This window comes from Oryctolagus cuniculus, chromosome 20, assembly GCF_051225735.1.
Source record: "Oryctolagus cuniculus isolate XC-2025 breed Fujian yellow rabbit chromosome 20, ASM5122573v1, whole genome shotgun sequence".
In the NCBI taxonomy this organism is placed as follows: domain Eukaryota; kingdom Metazoa; phylum Chordata; class Mammalia; order Lagomorpha; family Leporidae; genus Oryctolagus; species Oryctolagus cuniculus.
The window spans coordinates 10,401,567-10,417,892 of record NC_142886.1 but is presented as its reverse complement, the minus strand read 5'-3'; the positions used below and the strand labels follow the sequence as shown (position 1 = coordinate 10,417,892).

At 50.0% G+C, this 16,326-nt stretch overlaps 2 protein-coding genes across 4 annotated transcripts in view; one reads left to right on the top strand and one right to left on the bottom strand.

Annotated features, from left to right (window-relative positions):
- Positions 1-11,883, bottom strand: part of LOC100347009 (uncharacterized) — a 54,350-nt gene extending 42,467 nt beyond the window's left edge. Inside the window, exons 1-2 of one of the 3 annotated variants that reach the window (XM_070065052.2) lie at positions 11,755-11,883; positions 748-1,106 (exon numbers count right to left, since the gene is read on the bottom strand). In XM_070065052.2, the coding sequence (XP_069921153.2) occupies positions 748-885 (138 nt within the window). In that variant the 5' untranslated portion in view covers positions 886-1,106; positions 11,755-11,883. Of the gene's footprint in view, positions 1-747; positions 1,107-9,124; positions 9,405-11,472; positions 11,556-11,754 lie in introns of those variants that run through there. The other 2 variants (XM_089322836.1, XM_089322837.1) reach the window with 2 other exon arrangements.
- MTHFD1 (methylenetetrahydrofolate dehydrogenase, cyclohydrolase and formyltetrahydrofolate synthetase 1) overlaps positions 11,858-16,326 on the top strand; it is a 68,968-nt gene continuing 64,499 nt past the window's right edge. The window contains exon 1 of the mRNA XM_008271884.5: positions 11,858-11,983. Within this exon, the coding sequence (XP_008270106.3) occupies positions 11,943-11,983 (41 nt within the window). The 5' untranslated portion in view covers positions 11,858-11,942. The remainder of the gene's footprint in view (positions 11,984-16,326) is intronic.

Here is a 16,326-nt window from a genome sequence, read left to right as displayed (position 1 = left end):
CTCTCAAAAAAAAAAGTTTTAAAATAAAAAAGAACTCTGTAAACAAAGTGGTAATATGATGCACTAAAAATAATGGGAGTCCGCTTACTTTGTTATACCTCTAAGCCACTGTTCGCTCTCTAGCCCTGTTTACTAACCTACAAAATGATGGCATTAAAATCCTATCACAGCTCATTTCTATACTGTTTTTGATTGTGGGCCTTGGTGAAATGTGAGAACCTCCAAACAGGCTAAAATAAAAAAAAATTCATTGGAGGGGGGGTCCATTAGATTAGGATGTTTCATTACTCCTTTTTCTAGGGTCCAGCCAGGAATCAAGCTGGCTCTGTGGAGTACTGGGTGCTGGATCGGGTTCTGCCTCTACTTCTGATCCAGCTCTCTGCTATGGCTTGGGAAAGCAGTAGAAGATGGCCCAAGTCCTTGGGCCCCTGCACCCACGTGGGAGACCTGGAAGAAGCTCCTGGCTTTGGATCAGCTCAGCTCCAGCTGTTGCAGCCATTTGGGGAGTGGAAGACCTCTCTCTCTGTCTGTAAGTTTGTCTCTCAAATAAATTAAAAAAAAAGTTGGGAAATCACTTGATCCCATGTCTTGGATCATTCACCTGCACAGAAACGGTCAGGGTGACAGCACAGGCAAACGGGCAACAGAACTGGACAGTCTTCTTCCTCTAGCTCTCAGCCATGCAGAAAGTTGCTTTACCCTCACCTTCTGAGAACAGGGACAAAGTAAATGCAAAGGACAACTCACCCCCGGGGGATTTTTCTGAGCCGTGTGAGCTGACTGATGCCTGGCTTCTGATGGCTTAGCCTCGCGGGGCTCTTTGGTTTGCCCAGTAGCAAGCCTTCCTGGATCCGAATGGCTTAAAAACTGCAGTGGGCTGGACATGTTGGAGACACCCAAAGCATGAAGCAGATCTAGGAACGGTGAGCCACGGTGCTTCCGGAGGCGGTCTGTGTACAGCAGTCAGGAGGAGATGCTGACATCTGCCCAGGGCCAATGGCAATGTCTTCTAGAAGTTTCCACCTCAGTTCCTCAGTGCTTAGCCAGACCTCCAGAGGGGCTGCCCAGTGACCAACTGTGGCTTGGAGACAAGGCAGAGCTGGTCTCTAAAGATAGCCATAAAACAGTGTTTAGATTGCAATTGGTTGAAGCAGCCTGCTAATACATATATACACTCGTTTTATTATTTGTACATGCTGTTTAAGAATCATATATTTGGGGACCTGACTTGCAAACTTCCTTCATTTTCAATTTCTCAATCAATCTGTTGAAAATGCTAACTATATCCCTCAAGATTCAGCCATAAAAGTCAAAGCCGAGTTAAACACGTAGCAGGTTAAGCTGCGGCCTGTAGGCCATAAGGGCGCCAGTCCAAGTTCCAGTGTCCCACTTCTTTTTTTTTTTTTAAGATTTATTTATTTACTTGAAAGTCAGAATTACAAAGGAGAGAGAGAGAATCTTCCATCTACTGGTTCCCTCCCCCAGTGGCAGGGCCAGGCCAGACGGAAGCCAGGAGCCAGGAGCTTCATCCAGGTCTCCCAAGTGGGCACTGGAGCCCAAGCACCTGGCCCATCCTCCACTACTTCCCCAAGTGCATTAGCAGGGAACTGGATGAGAAGTGGAGCAGCTGGGACTCAAATCGGTGTCCGTATGGGATGCTGGCACTGCAGGTAGGGGCTTAACCCCCTACGCCAACATGCTGGGATTTCTACGATCAGGGAATATATTCCAGGGAGGAAAAAAAAAGATATTTAAAGACTGCGCACTGGAGGTCTGCGTTAAATGGTCAAAAGTACCAGAATGAGAAGAAAAAAAGAAAAATCAGGATTATGACTTGCAGAACCTGGAACAGAAAGCATAAAGACCTGCTTTCCTTCACTAACTCTGAAGCCTGTTTTGAAGTGCCTCCAGTCATTCATTCTAGATTTATCGGTTTGTTTGTTTGTTTGTTTTTTGACAGGCAGAGTGGACAGTGAGAGAGAGAGACAGAGAGAAAGGTCTTCCTTTTGCCGTTGGTTCACTCTCCAATGGCCGCAGCGGCCAGCGCGCTGCGGCCGGCACACCGCGCTGATCCGAAGGCAGGAGCCAGGTACTTCTCCTGGTCTCCCATGGGGTGCAGGGCCCAAGCACTTGGGCCATCCTCCACTGCACTCCCTGGCCACAGCAGAGAGCTGGCCTGGAAGAGGGGCAACCAGGACAGAACCTGGCGCCCCGACCGGGACTAGAACCCGGTGTGCCGGTGCCGCTAGGCGGAGGATTAGCCTAGTGAGCAGCGGCGCCAGCGATTTATCGGTATTAAAGGCAACCATTAGAGCACAAATATCTCTAATGAGACTTCTGTCTTTATTTTTATGAGTTGATACCTGGGATCATTACTTTATCAATTCCTTCCCCTAGTACCAAAGGAGAGAATCAAAGAACTAAAGTTTGGGGGCCTGCACTGTGGCACAGTGGGTTAACGCCATTGTGGCCAATTGGGGAGTGGACGATCAGATGGAGGACCTATCTCTCTCTCTCTCTGCCTCTCCTCTCTCTGTGTAACTCTGACTTTCAAATAAATAAATAAATCTTTTTTTTTTTTTAAAAAAAAAAAGAACTAAAGTTTGGGAGCCAAAACAGAGAACAAATTGCTCCTCAGTCTTGGGATGAGAATGATATGGAGAGAAAGTTCTTAAGAGTCCACCCTTTATTTTCATGTTTACCTTCTTACCATTTTATAAACAAGGAATTTCAATTCTTTTTTAAAAATTTTTTTAAAGATTTATTGATTTGAAAGTCAGAATTAGAACAAGAGGGAGAGAGAGAGAGCGTGCGAGAGAGATCTTCCATCTGCTGATTCATTCCCCAAATGGCTGCAACAGTCAGAGACAGTCCAGGCTGAAGCCAGGAGCCAGGAGCTTCATCTGGGTCTCCCATGTGGGTGTTGGAGCCCAAGTACTTGTCCCATCCTCCTCTGCTTTCCCAAGCACATTAGTGGATAGCTGGATAGGAATTGGAGCAGCCAGGACTCGAACCAGCGACCATATGGGATGCCAGTGCTGTGGGTGGTGGCTTAGCTCTCTGTGCCACAGCGTCACCCAGGAATTTCACCCTCATTGCTGCTAAGAAACAAGCTACTGTGAAGTCCAAGTATATCTTGAGAAGGGTGAGCATATAAATCCTCCAGGATCAGGTCAAGTATCACCTCCTGCAAGGCAAAGTGCAGAAATCTCCCTCCCTCCTTTAAGTCGCTATGGTCTGAATGTGTTCTCCCAAATTCATATGCTGAGAACTTAATTGACAATTAACAGTGTTAAGAAGGAGGTTTTCAGGAGGTGACTCAGTCACGCATGCAGATCCCTCGTTGATGAGGTTGGGCCCTTATAAAAGTGTTGGGGGGGGGGGGGCGGCACTGTGGTATAGCGGCTGCTCTTCTGATCCAGCTCTCTGCTGTGGCCTGGGAAAGCAGTGGAAGATGGCCCAAGTCCTTGGGCCCCTGCATCCACGTGGGAGACCCAGAAGAAGCTCCTGGCTCCTGGCTTCGGATCAGCACAGCTCTGGCTGTTGTGGCCAGTTGGGAAGTGAACCAGCGGATGGAAGACCTCTCTCTCTCTCTCTCTGTCTCTCTCTTTCTGCCTCTCCTTCTCTCTGTGTAACTCTTTCAAATAAATACATAAATCTTAAAAAAAAAACCCTAGTATACGATCTATCCTTTTTTTAAAAAAAGCCTCAACACTGTATTATGCAAAGCTGTGTCTCCCTTACTACATTAACGGTCCCTAACACAGGAATCTATTTCTGGTTCATCTTTATCATCCCACACTAGACCCAGAAAGTCTAGATCAAGCAACTAAAGAACTCAGCAGGAAAAAAAAAAAAGAAACCTAATACAAGATGACCTTGGTGATAGTACTTCTCTCCTAAACTCAGCTTATAAAAACACAGTAAGACGTAGAAGTTCAAAGTAACAAAGAAATGCAGCGATACGACACAACTACACAATCTGCAGGTACATCAGGCACCGTCGGCTACACCCTTCATTCAGTAAGAAGTAAAGCATGCGTTTTACCCTGTCAGGGACGAGAGCAAACTCCAGAACCCAGGTCAGTTCTCAGAAGAGACCCGAAATGTCTGACTCCTCGTCCTGTGTGAGCGGCTGCCCCACAGTTTGCCTGTGGAATATGGTCGCAGACCCAAGTGGCCGTTGCCAGGCAAGCGCATCATAGAGGCCCGAGGAATGAAAAGGGATCTCTTAAAGTGACAGACCTGTGCGCTTTGTCCTAAAACGGGATTTTCATCCAGTGTTAGTAATGCTTAGTGACCAGTCCAGCGTACATGGAAATCTGTGAGATTCTTGGAACAAATTTTCAAAAAATTATAAAGATTTATTTACTTGAAATGCAGAGAGAAAGGGAGAGAGATCTTTCACTCTCTAATTCACTTCCCAAATGGCAGCAATGGCCACGGCTGGGTCGGACCATAGCCAGGAGTCTGGAATGCCAGCCAGGTCTCCTACACGGGTGGCAGGCACCCCGAGCACTTGAGCCATCGTCTACTGCTTTCCTGGGTGCGTTAGAAGGGAGCTGGATTAGAAGTGGAGCAGCCAGGACTCCAACCGGCATCCATAAAGGATGCCAGCTTCACAGGCAGCCGCTTGTACCACAATGCTAACCGTGGAAGAAGTCAAATTTTGGTACTGTAACATACACATCTCATCTAGGGAGAAGAACTTTGAGAGACAGTAAATGATGGTTCCATTTTCTCATTCCTACAGTAAAAAATGACTTCTCTGAAAACCTTGGACTCTGATTCTAGAAAAATACTTTTCAGCAGAAAAATTATGTCCCTACTATGTATTCTTGATGTCCAATCATTAGAATATTCTTCAAATATCATCTATTCTTCAAGGAATACAGGATATTTCAAAAGTTTGTGGACAAATGGAATTAAGTCTAGAATTGTGGTACAGTGAGTTAAACCACTTTTAGGATGCTGGCAACCCATAGCCGAGTGCTGACTCAAGTCCCAGCTCTCTGCTTCCAATCCAGCTGGTGCCTGGAAAGGCAAAGGAAAATGATCCAAGCACTTGGGCTCCTGCCACTCTGTGAGGGAGAAATACGGAGTTCCTCACTTCTGGCTTTGACCTGGCTGCTGCAGCCAACCGGGGAGTGGACCAGCAGGTGGAAGATCTCTCTCTTTTCTTCCTCTCTCTTTCTCTCTCTGTCAATTTGCCTTTCAAATAATTAAATGAGGGGCTGGTGCTGTGGCATAGCGGGTAAAGCTATGCCTGCAGTGCTGGCATCCCATATGGGCCAGCACTCCACTTCTAGTCCCAGCTGCTCCACTTCTGATCCAGCTCTCTGCTATGGCCTGGGAAAGCAGTGGAAGATGGCCCAAGTCCCTGGGCCCCTGCACCCACATGGGAGACCTGGAGGAAGCTCCTGGCTCCTTGCTTCAGATGGGTGTAGCTCCAGCTGTTGCCACTAACTGGGGAGTGAACCAGCAGATGGAAGACATCTCTCTCTCCCCCCCCCCACCCCGTGTAACTGTGACTTTCAAGTACAATAAATAAGTCTTTTAAAAAAACACAAATAAATAAATGAATAAAAGGAAAAAGAAAATGAAATTACTATAAGTTTATTTTGCTGCAAAAAACTTGAAGTTCAGGCATACTTTTTAAAATTTTTAAATTATTTTCATTTATTTATTTATTTTTATTTATTTGACAGGTAGAGTTAGAGACAGAGAGAAAGGTCTTCCTTCCGTTGGTTCACTCCCCAAATGGCCGCTATGGCCGGTGCTGCGTGGATCCGAAGCCAGGAGCCAGGTGCTTCTCCTGGTCTCCCATGGGGTGTAGGGCCCAAGCACTTGGGCCATCCTCCACTGCCCTCCTGGGCCACAGCAGAGAGCTGGCCTGGAAGAGGAGCAGCCGGGACTAGAACCCGGCGCCCATATGGGATGCCGGCACCGCAGGCGGAGGATTCACCAAGTGGATCAGGCGGCAGCCCCTTCATTTTATTTTAAAGCAGAAAAACAGACACATGTCTCCTGTGAGGGTGGCCACGATTCACATACTTAGCTTCTCTGAATGCATATTAGCGGGAAGCTGGATCAGAAGTGGAGGCAGGACTCCCAGCACTGTGATACGGATGCGAGAACCCAAGCAGCATCTTAACCATTGCACACATGCCTGCCCCATTTTCTTCATAATAGGCATTTTCCATGAATTTTTTTTTTTTTTTTTGACAGGCAGAGTGGACAGTGAGAGAGAGAGACAGAGAGAAAGGTCTTCCTTTGCCGTTGGTTCACCCTCCAATGGCCGCCGCGGCCAGCGCGATGCGGCCGGCGCACCGCGCTGATCCGATGGCAGGAGCCAGGAGCCAGGTGCTTTTCCTGGTCTCCCATGGGGTGCAGGGCCCAAGCACCTGGGCCATCCTCCACTGCACTCCCTGGCCACAGCAGAGGGCTGGCCTGGAAGAGGGGCAACCGGGACAGAATCCGGCGCCCCGACCGGGACTAGAACCCGGTGTGCCGGCGCCGCTAGGCGGAGGATTAGCCTAGTGAGCCGCGGCGCCGGCCTCCATAATAGGCATTTTCCATGAATTTTTGATGACCCCATGAACTGACACCCAATTTTGACCAAATTGGTTGCAGGGGAAGACTAGCCATAATTTTTTTTTTATTAAAAAAAGATTTATTCATTTATTTGAAATGCAGAGTTACAGAGAGACAGAAAGAGCAAGAGGCGGAGGGAGGGGGGTCTCCCATCCACTTGTTCACTCCCCAGTGGACCAAAATGGCCGGAGCTGTGCTGATCCGAAGCCAGGAGCCAGGAGCTTCTTCTAGGTCTCCCACGTGGGTGCAGAGGTCCAAGGACTTGGGTCATCTTCTACTGCTTTCCCAAGCAATAGCAGAGAGCTGGATCGGAAGTGGAGCAGCTGGGACTTGAACCGACGCCAATATGTGATGCTGGCACTGCAGGCAGTGGCTTATCCACTATACCACAGTGCCGGCCCCAACACTTTTATATATCTATAAAAATGGCACTGTGCATATGTGTGTGTGTGTCTGGGTGTGTGAATAGTACTGTAGAATAAATTCCTAGAAATGGAATTATGAGATCAAAAAAAGCACATTAGAATTTTTGATAAATATGATCAAATTATTCTTCAAAAAGATTCTAACAATGGAAGCTGCCGGGGTTGGTGTGTGGTGCAGAGGGTTAAGTTGCCATCTACAGCACCAGCAGCCCATATGAGCACCGGTTTGCACCCCAGCTAATCCACTTCTAATCCAGCTCCCTGCTAATATGCCTGGGAAAGCAGTGGAAGATGGCCCAAGAGATTGGGTCCCTGCACCCATGTGGGAGACCGGACAGAGTTCTAGGCTCTTGAGGTCAGCCTGGCCCAGACCCATTTGAGGAGTGACCCAGTGGTGGAAGATCCCTCTCTGTAACTCTGCCTTTTAAATAAATAAATAAAATATTTTTTTAAAGATTTATTTATCTGAAAGTTACAGAGAGACAGAGAGAGAGAGACAGAGAGAGAGAGAGATATCACCCATCTGTTGGTTTACTCCCCAGATGGCAGCAATGGCAGGAGCTGTGCTGATCTGAATCCAGGAGCCAGGAGCTTCTTCCAGGTCTCCCACATGGGTGCAGGGGTCCAAGGACTTGGGCCATCCTCCACTGCTTTCCCAGGCTATAGCAGAGAGCTGGATTGGAAGAGGAGCAGCCGGCACTAGAACTGGTGCCCATATGAGATGCCAGCACCTCAGGTAGAGGATTAACCTACTGCGCCACAGTGTGCCGGCCTCTGCTACCACACTTTCAAAGCAGCTCTTTCCTGCCTCCCATCATGGCTCCCTAACCTCCTAACTTGTCTGTTTAATCTCTAATAGTAGATTTCGTATTTCATTATTGGCTCATTGTCTCATCCACTGTAATCTGATCCGAGAGCAGAACAGTTCACTAGTGTCTGTTTATGAGGGTCTCTCCTCCGTGAAGGGCAGTGCTGTGGGCACTCCATGGCTACCCAACAATGACTCGCTCAAAGCATGAGTGAAGCACACAGCTCCTACACAGATGTTAAGTACGAAATTAGAGGTTAGTCTCTGTGCTTGAGAGCGGCTGAAGGACAAAAACGGGAATTTTGCAAAGTAGAGAAGATGCAGAGAAGCCCAGCATTTGCACCTCAAAAGTCTTGCCAGTCACATAAGCTTGTTAGGTGGGTCCCAGCCCTCCCCGGGGGGTGGGAGGGAGCGGCTTAGGGGAATCTTCCCTGCCCTATGGTAGGGGCTATCAGGCCCAATAACACTGGCTGATAAAAATCCTGGAAGGAATTTCACTAATTCCACGCCCAGAAGAGGAAGGGGGAGGAGAAATGGCAGGCCACACCCACACCTATGGAACTGCCACTCTGAAGGGACTCTGCTCTCAGGCCTCTCCAGAGGTGCCCGCCTTGCTGGTTGGCTAGCAAGTTCACGCTACTCTCACATCCAAGTTCTTTTCTTGTGCAAAGACAAGAACCTCTGATCCAGCCATCTCCGGAAATATAGATACCATGTGCAAACTTCAAAATGCTTGTGGAAAAATGGAATTAAAAGATAGAAAAGACGGCGCCGGCGCTGTAGTGTAGCAGGTAAAGCCGCTGCCTGCAGTGCCAGCATCCCATATGGGCACCAGTTCGAGTCCTGGCTGCTCCACTTCCAATCCAGCTCTCTGCTGTGGCCTGGGAAAGCAGTAGAAGTCCTTGGGCTCCTGCACCCTGGTGGGAATGTCGTAGGCAGGCATATAGGATAGAATTGATCAGGTTTGTGAACTGAAAGACCACGCCTTCACCTGCTATGTGATCTCACATCCCTTCCTGACACCACACCTGGGCACCCACCTGCCCACCAAACCATGTTAACAACTCCCCTTTGAAAAACATATAAAAGGAGAACCCCCAAATCGCTCTCTGCCTCTGCTTTGCTGCCCGTGATAAGCTGTGCATAGCTGCTCAAGACGCTTGCTGCACATGGCTTTTGGCCTGCTTTCTGCTTGGCATGGACTCCAACCTAATTTCCCGATTTCCTCCTCTCCTTAGATTAGACTGACGCACTCACTATGCATTTCTCCCACTGAAGAAAAAGCTTAAAAACTTACCACGCTGCCTCGGTCATTTGTGCCAGTATTCAGAATTCTTCTCTGAATATTAGGCAAGAACCAACACAGGCTCACTAATATTGGGGACTTATTGAGCGCACAGTGATATCCTATGGCACCCCATATTCCAATATCAGGACGACCCAAGGAAGCTCCTGGCTCCTGGCTCCGGATCTGTGCAGCTCTGGCCATTGCGGCCAACTGGGGAGTGAACCAGCAGATGGAAGACCTCTCTCTCTGCCTCTCTCTCTGTGTAACTTTCACTTTCAAATAAATAAATCTTAAAAAAAAAAAAAAAGACAGGTTTTGGTGCAAAAATTTTTGACATCCCTGAGTAATTTTTTCATAACACATTCTGCAAAACCTTAAAAAACTATGTATTTTACAGACAGAGCTTCCATCCACTGGTTCATTCCCCGAATGCCTGCAATACCCTGGTGAAGCTGGGAACACAAGTCCAGGTCTCCCATGAGGGTGACAGGAACCCAATTACTTGAGTCAGCACCACTGCCTCCCAGGAACTGCATTAGCAGGAAGCTGGGCTATGGAGTTGGAGCCAGGAATTGAACCCAGCTACTTCAGTGTGGGATGTGGGCCTTTTAGGCTGAACTGAAGCCAGGAGCCAGGAGCTTCTTCCAGGTCTCCCATGTGGGTGCAGGGGCCCAGGCACTTGGGCCATCCTCCATTTTGTGAACAGGAGCAGCCGGGACTCAAACCTGAACCCATATGGGATGCCAGTGTTGCAGGCCAGGGCTTTAACCCACTGTGCCACAGCACTGATCCCTTAACCAGTATCTTAAGTCTAGGGCAAATACCTGTTTGTATGCATGGATTTCAAACATTTATGCAACAAAATCAGCAACTTTTAATTCCATTTTACACAAATAGCACCCTTGCACAGCTGAAAATCAGTTGGTTGCAGTGGCCAAGGCAACAGACTTGGAGATGCAGCACACTGGTTTAGGGCCTATCCCAGGAAGTTTCGGTTAAGTTATTATTCAAAACTTATTTATCTGAAAATGGTGTTTGAGTCTTCTTCAATGAACAAGACATGAAATAGGTAACTATTTGGTATTAGAAGACATCCTGGCCAAAAACATTTATCTCAATTTTCCTACTGATTTCACTGGCTCAGGTACGACACAATATGAGGGTATATTCAGGTTTCTTTATTACCAATGTTATTGCTTCATTATTGCACTAGTCTTCATGACTCAATCTGTGCAGACTTTAAGAATGGTAAAGAAAGCACTGGCTGGTGCTGTGGCACAGTGGGTAAAGCCACCGCCTCAGAGCCAGTATCCCATACGGGTGCCAGTTTGAGTCCCAGCTGCTCCACTTCGGATCCAGATTCCTGCTAATGCGCCTGGGAAACCAGCGGAAGATGGCCCAAGTCCATGAGCCCCTGCACCCATGTAGGAGACCTGCAAGACACTCCTGGCTCCGATCTGCCCCGCTCTGGGCATTGCAGCCATTTGGGGAGTGAACTAGCCAATGGAAGACCTTTCTCTCTGTCTCTCCCTTTGTCTGTAACTCTACCTCTCAAATAAATAAAATATTAAAAAAATACCTGCCAACTATTTCCTAATTCTATTGTGGCCATGGTTGCACAACTCTAAGTATACTAAAGACCACTGATTGGTAAGCTTAAAATGACGAATTTTACGGCATATATATCGCAATAAAACCGTAATGAAACAAAGAGGCGGCTAACTCAGTATTTTGGGCTATTATGGAATATCCTCCGAATTTACCGAAAACAAAACCCCACAGAAACCCAGTGCAAGAGCGGAGCCCTGCCCTTAGTGGCCGCAGCCCGCTGGAAAAACCGCTTTATAAGTAACCCAGTTATCGGTCAAGTCCCAGGGACCCGAATCGCTCCCCGTCCGAACCCCAGGGCGATGCTTGCGACCCGAGTGCGGGGGGCAGGCACCCTACAGCTCCCCTGCCCGCGACAGGCTGCGAGGGCCCCGCCGCGGCTCCGTTCTCCAGGCGGACGCCCGCGGGGCGGTGACCGGCCCTGACCTCCACCTGCACCGAGCGGAGGGGCCGCCCGCGCGCGTTCGCAGCCCCAGCGGCTGCCCCGGGGTGACCCGGCACCAAGGCAGCCCGCGCGCTGTCGCTCAGGGGCCCCCCAACAGCGGGCCGGGCGTCGGCCTCGCCCGGGATTCTGGATGCAGGCGCCATCCCGGACCCTCCGAATCCGAGCGCCAGGCCGCGGGCGCCGGCGTGTGACCAGGCCAGCGGCTGCCCCACACGCTCCGGGTTCACTAACTGCAGCCCAGGGCAGCGCCTGGACCCGCGGGCCCAGCCAGAAATCTCCCGAGACACTCCGGCCCGTCGCCTACAGCATCAAGTTCCCGGAGCCCCGGCGGGCCCGAACACCTCCCGCGCCCGCGAAACAGGGCTCCCGCGAGGCGCCCCCGGCTCCGCCCCCCAGCCCCGCGCTCTGATTGGCTGGAATCGAGGCGGGTTCGGGAGTCAGTTCCAGCTCCCTGCGCTGGACCCGGCCCCATTCGAAAGCGCGCTCCGGACTGGCTTTTCGCTCAGCCAATCATTTCTGCCAGCCAATCATCACTGAGTTTCTTCATCGTCCCCGCCCTCTTCCCTTCCTCAGCCCCTCTACCCACCTGTCGGCTAAAGAACCGCGGCCTTCCTGACGGCGCACGCGCATCTACGTCCCGGGAGCGCAGGCGCAGTGGCGTGATCGCGCTGGCCCGTCGCTGAACACGTGGGTTAGGCTGTCCCGCGCGGCTGCGGCGCCAGTGGAAACTTGATTTTGCTGGTGTCCACTGTGGGAAGCGTACTAGTAAAGGCGATGGCGCCGGCAGAAGTCCTGAACGGGAAGGTGGTCTCCGCGTAAGCACCTGTCATGGTGGTTAGGGCTCCCTGGAGGGTGCGGGGGTCCGCGCGGACTCACTCTGCCCGGCAAGCGGCGGGAGAGAGGGTCCCGTGACGCCTGGAGTTCGGCTGTCCGCAGCCGAGGGAGGGGGTCCCGGGCGCAGGGCGCGTTTGCAGGCTGGCCCGCACCTCTGACAGGGGCGCCCCGGCAGCATTCGGGGTCCAGCCTTTTCCTGGTGACGGGGCCGTGGCGAGGCTGGACAGGCATGCGAGGCTGCTGAGTGACAGGGGCCACTCGTGCTGGCGGGGGCACCCGCTGCGCGTCTCCTCGTGCCCCCTCTCACAGGCCACGGAGCTGTTTTGCAGTTCGGCCCCTGCCTCCCGACGGGGTCGCGCGTTCCCTCGGCCGGTTCTGCCCTCGCAGGCGAGGTTGTCTTGCCAGTGCCTGCGGTGACGCCGGGGAGCAGCACCCCTGCTTTTGCCCTGGGAGGTGACTGGTAGGGGAGAGGTCAAGGTAGAAGCAAGAGAAGGGGTATTCGCGAGGTCTGCAGAAAGTTCACCGAAAATGCGTATTACAAAAAAACACGTAGATTTCAAATGTTTCTGCACCAGCATAAGCTTATCTTTCAATTCCATTTTCCATGAACTTTCTGAAGGGCACTCCTGTGTGACCTTACCCAGTTTATTCTTGGGATCTTTGACAGGACCAGTTATTTAGTAACTGCTGTGGCTGGCAACAGTAATTGTCCTATAACCCCTAACTTTGTGGGCAGAGGCTTTTGAATTAGACACTCATTGGTGGCCAACCCTGCCCTGGAGTAAAAACGGCTTTTCCTGGAAGGTGGAGATGATGGACAAGATGGTGGGATAGAACCAGGTGTGGTGTGTCTTGTACATTGGTGAGAAGGAGGCTCAGATGTTTGGATTACAAATACAGTGTGTGTGTCTGAGTGTTCTTCATTTCTTTTTAAAGATCTATTTTAATTGAAACGCAGAAATAGAGATCTTCCATCCGCTGGTTCACACTTCAAACAGCCACATTGGTCCAAGCTGCACTGATCTGAAGCCAGGAGCCAGGAGCTTCTCCCAGTTCTCCATGCAGGTGCAGGGGCCCAAGGACTTGGGCCATCTTCTACTGCTTTCCCAGGCCGTAGCAGAGAGCTGAATTGGAAATGGAGCAGCAGGGACTTGAACCGGCACCCATATGGGATAGCAGCACTGCGGGCGGCAGTTTTACCCGCTACTCCACAGGGCTGCCCCCCCCACTTTTGTTTGCTTCTTGCTTATATTCAAACCTACTGCTTTTATCCATGGCCTTTTTCTTATTTTGAAAAAAGATTTATTTATTTGTTTGAAAGTCAGAGTTACATAGAGAGAAGAGAGACATGGAGAGGTCTTCCATCTGCTGGTTCACTCCCCAAATGGCCACAACAGCCAGGGCTGGGCCAGGCCTAAGCCAGGAGCCAGGAGCTTCATCTTGGTCTCCCGCACAGGTGCAGGGGCCCAAGCACTGATACCTTTTTTTTTTTTTTTTTTTTTTTTTTTAAGATTTTGTTTATGTATTTGAGAGGTAAAGTTACAGACTGAGAGGGAGAGACAGAGATCTTCCATCTGCTGGTTCACTCCCCAAAAGGCTGCAACGGCTAGAGCTGCAGTAGGGCCTCTCCACCTGCAGTGCCAGCACCTGGGGCTCAGCGGATGGAAGACCTCTTTCTCTGCAACTCTGCCTTTCAAATAAAATAAATCAATCTTTAAAAAAATTATTAAAAATAAAGAAGAGATCATTTAGGTTTTTTTCCTGGCAAGCTACTGAGAACGGTGCTCATTGGATATGTTTTGGTTGAGTGAAGAGCAAGTTTGTAAGCTCCACAAGGGCACGTAAATGCATTGTCTTGTTTATACCCCAAATTCGTAGAAATTCTGTCACTTTTACTCTTTGTATAGCTTCAAGTAAATTACTTAACCTCTCTATCCCAGAATTTCCTCAAATTTAAAATAAATATATGGGGGCAGGTGTTGTGGTATAGCAGGTTAACTTGGTTATCTGTGATGCCGGCGTTCTATGTGGAATCCTGGCTGTTCCACTTCTAGTCCAGCTCCTTGCTAATTGCCTGGGGAAGCAGTAAAAGATGTCCCAAGTGCTTGGGCCCCTGCACCCATGTGGGAGACCTGGAAGAAGCTGCTGGCTCCTGGCTTCAGATTGGCTCAGTTCTGGCTGTTGTGGCCAGTTAGGGAGTGAACCAGAGAATGGAAGACCTCTCTCTCTCTGTTTGTCTTTACCTCTTTCTGTAGCTCTGTCTTTTAGGCAAGTAAGATAAATCTTTGAAAAAAAAAAAAAAAAAAGAAGAAGAAGCATTCAGAATTGTTCCTGACACATAATATGTGTTCAGTATCTGTTAACTGTTATTAATGATCAATTATTTTAATATATTTATGAATTAATGATTTATTGTTATTTTTAAAAAAGATTTCTTTGAAAGGCAGAGAAAGAGATCTTCCATCTGCTGGTTCACTCCCCAAATGGCTGCAATGGTTGGGGCTGGGCCAGGCCAAAACCAGGAGCCAGGAGCGTCCTCCCATGTGGATGCAGGGGCCAAAAGAGTTGGGCCCTCCTCTGCTGCTTTCCTAGGCCATTAGCAGGGAGCTGGATTGGAAGTGGAGCAGCCAGGATTTGAACGGGCGCTTATATGAGATGCTGGCGTCACTGGCAGCGGCTTAACCTAAGCTGCTGGATTACAGTGCTGGCCCCTGTATGTCTTTTGGTAGAACGTTCTATACACATTTCTGTTTGGGTATAAACCTGAGAGCAGAGCTGCAGGTGGTAGGATCTCACTTTTGGCAGATACTGCCAGTCTTTCCAGGGTTGCTTAGAGCAGGTTATGCTTACAGGGAGGTTTTGAAACACAGCAGTGCCAGTCCCCATAACATAAGGATTCAATTAGATTTGATAACAATGAGCCTTATTTTAAAAGGTTTTCTTTTTTTCTTAAAGCTCATTCTGGGTTTCTAGTGCATTCTGAAGTTTGACCACTTGCCTGAAGCCTTAAATCTCGGTCTGCTTCCCATCAGTGGAGAGCGAGGTGCAATGCCTGAGTCACAGGCTGGGAAAGCATTTTCTGGAGAGACGCTCCAGGTGCTAGAAGGGCCTCTCACCCCAGCTGCTCAGAATGAACACAGCCGACCTTTCACGTTGCCATGTTGGTTCCTACCTGAGTGTTAAGCAGTGGATTTGGCCTAATGGTTTAGATACCGGTTGAGGTGCCCACATTCCATATTGGAGTGTCTGGGTTCGAGTCCAGCCTGGCTTCCTGCTCATGTGCACCCTGGGGGACAGCAGAGATGGCTCAAGCGATTGAGTCCCTGCTGCCTACGTGGCAGACCTTAACTGAGTGTCGGCTTCACCTGTGGCTCAGCGTGGGCCATCGTGGGCATTTGTGGATGGGAATTCTCTGTTTCTCTTCTCCAGTTACTTTAAAGGACAAAAATGCGTTCAGACGAAGCCCCTTTGTGCTTACGGAAGGTTTTCCTGTCCTGTGCTCAGTAGGTGGCTCTCAGAGACAGCCCACCTTGGCACTTGGATCTTCCTGAAGACTTTGACTGCAGGAACTTGTGCTAGGTGTTCACAGTTGCTCCGAGAGCGGGAGCCCTGGCCGGGGAGACAGCCTGCCTGGCCCCTGGGTCGGTGCACTGCTCCTAGCTCCCGTGTGCAGAGGCCGCAGTAGGCACTCTAACCCTGGGGCTGTGGCCCTGGGCGGATCCTGAACAAGAAGGTGGGCCTCATAGCTTGAGCGCTTTGGGCTGCAGGTGGAAACTTTGAGCGGCATGTCCCTCCTTCCCTCCCCTCCCCTCCCCTCCCCTCCCCTCCCCTCCCCTTCCCTTCCCTTCCCTTCCCTTCCCTTCGTCTATTTGAAAGAGTTACACAGAGAGAGAAGGAGAGGCAGAGAGAGAGGTCTTCCATCCTCTGGTTCACCCCCAATTGGCTGCAATGGTTGGAGCTGTGTCCACCCAAAGCCAGGAGCCAGGGGTTTCTTCCAGGTCTCCCATGTGGGTGCATCTTCCACTGCTTTCCCAGGCCACAGCAGAGAGCTGGATTGGAAGTGGAGCAGCCAGGACTCAAAGCGGCACCCATATGGGATGCCGGTACCACAGGTGGCAGCTTTACATCCTTTTCTTTTTCTAGACCAAGGGTGTTGAGAAAAAGGATCAGCGAGTTTCTTACATTGCAGTCAGGGATTCTGGCCTATGGGGAAAGATGTCTCCTTCTCCCAGGTTTGCAGTCAGTTTCCTTGGTTGCCTCTGACAGTTGGGCCTCTCCACTGAGCCTCTGTTGGGACACATTGGCAAGCCTTAAGCATCTGGGC